The 7,147-nt window shown below is 44.0% G+C and overlaps 1 protein-coding gene across 2 annotated transcripts; it reads right to left on the bottom strand.

Annotated features, from left to right (window-relative positions):
• On the bottom strand, positions 1-4,741 carry HSPA5 (heat shock protein family A (Hsp70) member 5). 2 transcript variants are annotated; one of them, XM_059925602.1, is made up of 9 exons: positions 4,636-4,741; positions 4,331-4,553; positions 4,006-4,237; positions 3,425-3,562; positions 3,004-3,116; positions 2,516-2,906; positions 2,147-2,384; positions 1,676-1,843; positions 1-910 (listed from the first exon to the last, which is right to left on the bottom strand). In XM_059925602.1, the coding sequence occupies exons 2-9, from the start codon at positions 4,453-4,455 to the stop codon at positions 348-350; spliced, it is 1,968 nt and encodes a 655-aa protein (XP_059781585.1). In that variant the 5' UTR covers positions 4,456-4,553; positions 4,636-4,741; the 3' UTR covers positions 1-347. The 2 variants fall into 2 exon arrangements, with proteins under 2 accessions (XP_059781585.1, XP_059781586.1); XM_059925603.1 differs by lacking the exon at positions 4,636-4,741 and having other exon boundaries at positions 4,331-4,629.
• Between the last annotated feature and the right edge of the window lie 2,406 nt (positions 4,742-7,147).

Here is a 7,147-nt window from a genome sequence, read left to right on the forward strand (position 1 = left end):
TAAATAACAAACATTTATTGGTGTCACTTATGGTAGAAAAAAGTTCCTACACCAGATGCACATGACCCAATTGTTAAATAGAACATTTTCAAGGTGAACACAAATCCTAACCCAGCTTTTTTACCCACTTTTGATGATAGCCAATTCTTCCTCGCCCCCCACCCCGAGACATGTGAGCAACTGCTAATGAAAAGCAGTAAACAGCCACTTGGGCTATATAGCATTTTCAACTCCACTCCAAGGTGAAGATTCCAATTACATTCGAGACTTAAGTTCTCTCAATTTTCTCCTAACGAAAGTTCCTGAGTCCAGTTATTTACAATATTACAGCACTAGCAGAGCAGTGTCTACAACTCATCTTTGTCTGCTGGTTCCTCATCACCAGTTGGGGGAGGGCCTGCACTTCCATAGAGTTTGCTGATAATTGGCTGAACAATTTCTTCTAGCTCCTTCTTTTTAGCTTTGAAATCTTCAATGTCAGCATCTTGGTGACTTTCCAGCCACTCAATCTTTTCTTCTACGGCTTTTTCCATGGTCTCCTTATCTTCAGAGGAAAGTTTACCTCCCAGCTTTTCTTTATCTCCAATCTGATTCTTTAGAGAGTAGGCATAGCTTTCCAACTCATTTCTGGTGTCAATGCGCTCCTTGAGCTTTTTGTCTTCCTCGGCAAACTTCTCAGCATCATTGACCATCCTTTCAATTTCTTCAGGTGTCAGGCGATTTTGGTCATTGGTAATTGTGATTTTATTTTTGTTGCCTGTACCTTTGTCTTCAGCTGTCACTCGAAGAATGCCATTCACATCTATCTCAAAGGTGACTTCAATCTGTGGAACCCCACGGGGAGCAGGAGGAATTCCAGTCAGATCAAAAGTTCCCAGAAGGTGATTGTCTTTCGTCAGGGGTCGTTCACCTAGAAGTCACACAAAAAAAAATTTGTTAGCTGTTACCGACAAACATTAGTACATCTGGATCCCTGTGTTTCAGTCTGTTAGAGCCTGTAGTGTCAAGGGCACTCTATCAACCTAGAAGTGGGTCACTGTTGGGAAAGGAACAGTGAGTTAAGTTACTAGTAACTCTTAATTGAATTTCATCTATTTTATAGCAGTATGAACCCTTTACTTGTTCTTGTATTTTAATATTTATTTTTTTAATTTATTTATTTGGCTGCGCCAGGTCTTAGCTGCGGCATGAGGGATCTTTTAGATGTGGCAATGCGAACTCTTAGTTTCAGCACGTGGGGTCTAGTTCCCCGACCAGGGATTGAAACCGGGACCCCTGCATTGGGAGTGCAGAGTCTTAGCCACTGGACAACCAGGGAAGTCCTTCTTCTTGTATTTTTGAATTTACTTATTTTGGCCATACCGTGCAGCATGTGGGATCTTAGTTCCCCGACCAGGGATCGAACCTGTGCCCCCTGCAGTGGAAGCGTGGAGTCCTAACCACTGGACAGCCAGGGAATTCCCCCAGAAGGTATTTTTAATGGGAAAGAGTGCTAGATAGCTAGATAAGAAATACATTTTAGTACTGGCTCTACCAAACTCAACTCTAGTTAAATTAGGGCCCTCCCACCTGAAAATAGCAGATATTTCTTTCCCTAGACATTTCAATAAAGTATGTTAAAAGAAGTCAAGCTCTTCATAAACATACCATGGTATTAACAAATGTAAGCAATTACCTTCATAGACCTTGATGGTAACAGTTGGCTGATTATCAGAGGCTGTAGAAAAGATCTGAGACTTCTTGGTGGGCACCACAGTGTTTCTTGGAATCAGTTTGGTCATGACACCTCCCACGGTTTCAATACCAAGTGTAAGGGGACATACATCAAGCAATACCAGATCACCTGCAAAGTTAAGTTAATAGAGCTAAGTTCTAATTCAGGAGTCACAGGAGCAATTCCAAGCAGACCCCACAAACAATACAACTTCATCTTCTCCATCTTGCCACTTGATTAGGTTCTATGCAAAATCATTTCAGAAGCAATGAATTAAATATAGTTGCTAAGGATCTTGAGCCTGTGCCAGGTCTTGACCTCACTGTACCCTTTACTAGCTGTGTGAGCTTACTGCTCATAATCTATTGCTTTCTAAAGCAACAGCTAATTATACTCTGAAGCACTATGGAAGATGCTGTGACACTGACTTACCTGTATCTTGATCACCAGAGAGTACACCAGCCTGGACAGCAGCACCATACGCTACAGCCTCATCTGGGTTTATGCCACGGGATGGCTCCTTGCCATTGAAAAACTCTTTAACCAGTTGTTGAATCTTTGGGATTCGAGTAGAGCCACCAACAAGAACAATTTCATCAATATCAGACTTCTTTAAATCAGAATCTTCCAGCACTTTCTGGACAGGCTTCATGGTAGAACGGAACAGGTCCTAGAATAAGTGACAAATTACTGTGATGATGCCTGTCATACCCAGGTATAATCCAAATACCTAAATGCATTGTCCCAAACTCATACAGTCTAACTAGATCTCATTAGCAAAGCAAAAAACAATGAACATACCATGTTTAGCTCTTCAAATTTGGCCCGAGTCAGGGTCTCAGAGAAGTCTTCTCCTTCATAGAAGGACTCAATTTCAATTCTTGCTTGATGTTGAGAAGACAGGGCCCGTTTGGCCTTTTCTACCTCACGCCGGAGTTTCTGCACAGCTCTGTTGTCTTTCCGAACATCTTTGCCAGTTTTCTTTTTGTAGAGCTTGATGAAGTGTTCCATGACACGCTGGTCAAAGTCTTCTCCACCCAAATGAGTATCTCCATTAGTGGCCACGACTTCAAAGACACCATTATCAATGGTGAGAAGAGACACGTCAAAGGTTCCACCACCCAAGTCAAACACCAGGATGTTCTTCTCCCCTTCCCTCTTATCCAGGCCATAAGCAATAGCAGCTGCTGTACTGTTAGGAGAATGAGAAAGAAAAAAAATAAATAACTTAGTTAAGTTTACCTTTCCCCATTTGGCAAATATGCCATCTTTTTAAATTTAACACTTACGGCTCATTGATGATTCTCATAACATTCAACCCAGCAATAGTTCCAGCATCTTTGGTTGCCTGGCGTTGGGCATCATTGAAATAGGCTGGTACAGTAACAACTGCATGAGTAACCTAAAATGATAACAAAAGATAATTAAACATATTTTATCACACGGCTTAACCTTTATTTAAGTTACAGCCAAGCCATCGCTTTATTAAAATGGGTATAATATATAATTTTATACCCATGGATTTGCAAGCATTAAGTGATAACACATGAAAGGTGCTAGTATTGTTTGGCCTACAGTAAAGCACGCAAGTAATTAAAACTGATGCATGGATGTCATTCAGATTTTTAAAACGATGAAAGCATCAACACAACACAATCAATCAAGAATAGTAATAATAAAACTGCTTGACATTGTTCTAGAAATACTTACCTTCTTTCCCAAATAAGCCTCAGCAGTTTCCTTCATTTTAGTGAGAACCATGGCAGAAATTTCTTCAGGAGCAAATGTCTTTGTTTGCCCACCTCCAACATCAACTTGAATGTACGGTTTAGTTTTCTTTTCAACCACCTATTTTAAAGAATAATTATTTTCAGACGTAGAAGCAATGACATTTTAAACTTTAAAAAGAGGAATGTCTGAGACCCACTTCTTCACCCACAGTTTGGTTTACTTTGGTCCTTTGGAGCTGAATATTCAACGGAAATACTTTAAGGAGTATAGGTGCCTGACAATTACAAGTCTCTTCAGTTCTAACCAGTCTCTTAATGCTAAACTACTGTGGACAGAGTAGTTACGCATGAAATTTCTTTGCCAACCTTACTTTCTTAAGTTCTGTAACACACTGAAACTATTAAATAAAAATTATAGATACACCATGTCTGTATCCTTTTTGCTTGTCTCTGCACTGTTTTTCAGTAACTTCTTAATCCTAAATACTCCCACCCCCCCCAACTTTCTTTTTTTTCTTTTTTTTCGCACTTTCTATTTAGAAGAGAAAAACCAGGTCGAACCTTGAAAGGCAAGAACTTGATGTCCTGCTGCACAGACGGGTCGTTCCATGTACGGCCGATGAGCCGCTTGGCGTCGAAGACCGTGTTCTCAGGATTGGAGGTGAGCTGGTTCTTGGCTGCATCGCCGATCAGACGCTCCCCTTCAGGAGTGAAGGCCACATAAGAGGGCGTGATGCGGTTGCCCTGATCGTTGGCGATGATCTCCACGCGGCCGTTCTTGAACACCCCGACGCTGACGGAAAAACCGAACAGAAGAAATCAGCGATACTCACGGCAGCCCAGGAGGCCACTCCCCATTCTCCCGTTTTCCACAAACCCCACTTACCAGGAGTACGTGGTGCCCAGGTCGATACCGACCACCGTGCCCACGTCCTCCTTCTTGTCCTCCTCCTCTGGCCGCGCCGCGCCAAGCATCAGCAGCAGCACCGCAGCCACCAGGGAGAGCTTCATCTTACCGGCACCGTCGTCCACTCACTCAGCAGGCAGGCAGGGCTTCGCAGGCAAACCAGCCACAGGCCGCAACACGAGAGCGCACCGACGTGCCCGAGCTGAGGACGACACAGCCCGGGGTCAGGAGAAGCAGTGTACAAGGCGAAGGGCAGGTCCGGAACTGCAGGCCGCGGTACCTACCTCTCACACGCACCAAAACCCCAAATCGATGCGCCTCTGAGCGCTCAGTCAGCGTCAATCGCGCTGTTGCCTACTCCGCTTATATAACCTCCCTCCAGCCCCGTCGTGGAGGCTGCCGATTGGCGAAGGCCCTGCTCGTTGGAGGCCGCTGATTGGTCCAGGCCACCAAGCTGGCCGCTGCGGATTCGAAGCGGCCTCCTCCGCAGCTAACGTCACTGCGACGCCCCCTGGGCTGACTCATTGGCTGCTGGGCGCGCCCAACAGCCACCAATGGGAGGCAACATCCGCCCCATGCTCCGGCTCCATTGGTTTAGCAGCTGCCTGTCCGTGACGCGACTTCCCACTCCGAGGCGGTTTCCGTCGGTAACCGCTGAGGTCCCGCCTCCACGCTGGGCCCTAAGGGAGGCGGGAGCCAGTCCGGCGTGCTTGATTCCCCCGAGGCAGTGGGACCTGCGTCCCTTGCTTCTCCCCTACCCGCCCGCCTCCCCTTCCTCCCGAGGGAAGCGGCTCTTCCTCCTCCTCGCCTCCATCCCGTCCCAGGCAGGCAGGTATCAGCGTAGATGGTGTGATCACCTCAGAACAAATTTCTTTGCCCTTCACAGCCACTACGGGTACTAGAGTGTCCAAGCCCCAGGGCCTTCTATTGCTCACCGGGCCGCAGCCCCCGACTGGGGCCTGGTCTGGGCACTGCCCGGCCGCGAGTCATGGCTCCTACTAGCCAGTTATGTCTCCCCGGCACCCCCTGCCCCGCTATCTTTGTCTATACCAGGCCTCTCCACATTGCCTTGCCCCACGGTAAGTCCCAGGGCAGGCCTGGCCGAAGTAATTGACTCCTAAGTAATTGACTCCGGAGTCCCCTCCCCATGTGGCAGCTCTCCCCTGAAGAGCTTACTAATGCCATCACTCCCACCCTGGGATGTATCATTTTTCTAGCTTGTCACCCCCTGTCTTTCCTCTCCCTGCCCATCATTTCCCATTGTGGATAAGATTATCATTTACAAGGCCTTCCTCATCCTTTTTGGATATGTTTTTACCTTCACTCCTTCTGGAAAAGGTCTGATCTGTGCTTAAACGCATTTGATGGACAAAGACGTCTTGATAATGCCTTACTCTTGTAGCAAAAAGTATAAAGGCTGCTATTTACTTCAGGCTTACTATGTGCCAAGCATTAGTCGGTCTCCTGTGCCTTTTGGTCCTTACAGTTCAATACTTGGCATTTCCCATTTTACAGATGAGAAAACTGAAACCAAAAGAGATTAATTAACTAGCTTAAAGTCATAGAGCTGATAAGTGATGGAGTTAGGATATCCAAGTCAGCTTGACTCCGTAGCCAATGCTCTTAACAATTTTTAAAAATGAAGTTCATTTATTCAACAAATCTTTTTGGAGGACCTACTAGAGAAGGGCCAGAGGCCTGACACAAAATATTTTTGAGATGATTACAGAAAATTCATGGGACTTAATCATAGTCAGGAGTTAATGACTCTAGTATTTTTTGCACTTAATGTTTTCTTGAGATTCACTAGTATGAGCAATACTGTGTTCGAATAGCACTGAAACATCTTACACACAGTTGACTAAGATGCTGAGCCTAGGAGTCAGTACTCAAGAATTCTCCTATCTCCTTTAGTGCTCCTCAGGGTTATACTGGTGACTCAGAGTTGACTCCATTCTTACTACAGAAGTTGCATCATCCATCTCTTTCAACAGGATTTGTATACTGCTGTAACACTGACCCTTCTTTAGGTTACATTAGTCCATTATCAAGATAGAAATCACCATTCCACCACATTACAGCTACGTATAATTTCAAGCAAATTTTCTGTATATATCATAGTCCATATCCATTAAAAATGGAGCTCTTAGTTTCAGCCTCACTCTTGATTGATGGAGTAACCTTTGCAACTCTACTTTTTCTGAGATTTAGAAAAGTAATATCTGGCTAACTGCTAAAGGGAATTGAGTATATTGGTGGTTGTAGTATCTTTTAAGCATAAAGTATATTAGGTATGTTATATATTATAATATATTGCAAAGTGCAGTCATTTATGGATTGAATAGGAAAGTGCATAGATAAATCTAGTTTGCTGAATCGTAAATGCCAATAATAGTGTCAGTGCCAAGTTATCAATATTTAAATAAGTGCTAGACACTATGCTAAATGTTTTAAGTGCATTATCTCTTTTAATCCTTATGAAAACATTTTTTTAAACCCCTAATTTTAGGGCTAAGGAATCCGAAGCTCCAAGAGGCAAAGAAACTTGCCCAGGAGATCACACAGCTGAGAAGATATGGAGCCAGGATTTGAGCTTTGGCAGTTTAATTTTTAATTTCTATAGTCTAGGTTGTCATCCTGAGCTTCAGGTTTAGAAGACTTACATATCGTTTTTAGGATATAGAGTAGTTACATAGTTTACAAGTATTTTGATATTGGGCGATAGACAAATGTAGAGTTTATCCAGTAATTTAAACCAGCTCATTTCACTTGTGCTCTTATGGGTAAGAAAATAGA

The sequence above is a fragment of the Balaenoptera ricei genome, chromosome 6 (genome assembly GCF_028023285.1).
Source record: "Balaenoptera ricei isolate mBalRic1 chromosome 6, mBalRic1.hap2, whole genome shotgun sequence".
In the NCBI taxonomy this organism is placed as follows: domain Eukaryota; kingdom Metazoa; phylum Chordata; class Mammalia; order Artiodactyla; family Balaenopteridae; genus Balaenoptera; species Balaenoptera ricei.

Coding starts and splice junctions, on each gene's coding strand:
- HSPA5 (XM_059925602.1), bottom strand. CDS start 4,455: ATGAAGCTCTCCCTGGTGGCTGCGGTGCTGCTGCTGATGCTTGGCGCG. Junction 4,238..4,330: donor CTGGGCACCACGTACTCCTG/GTAAGTGGGGTT, acceptor TTTTTCCGTCAG/CGTCGGGGTGTTCAAGAACG. Junction 911..1,675: donor TACCATCAAGGTCTATGAAG/GTAATTGCTTAC, acceptor TGTGACTTCTAG/GTGAACGACCCCTGACGAAA.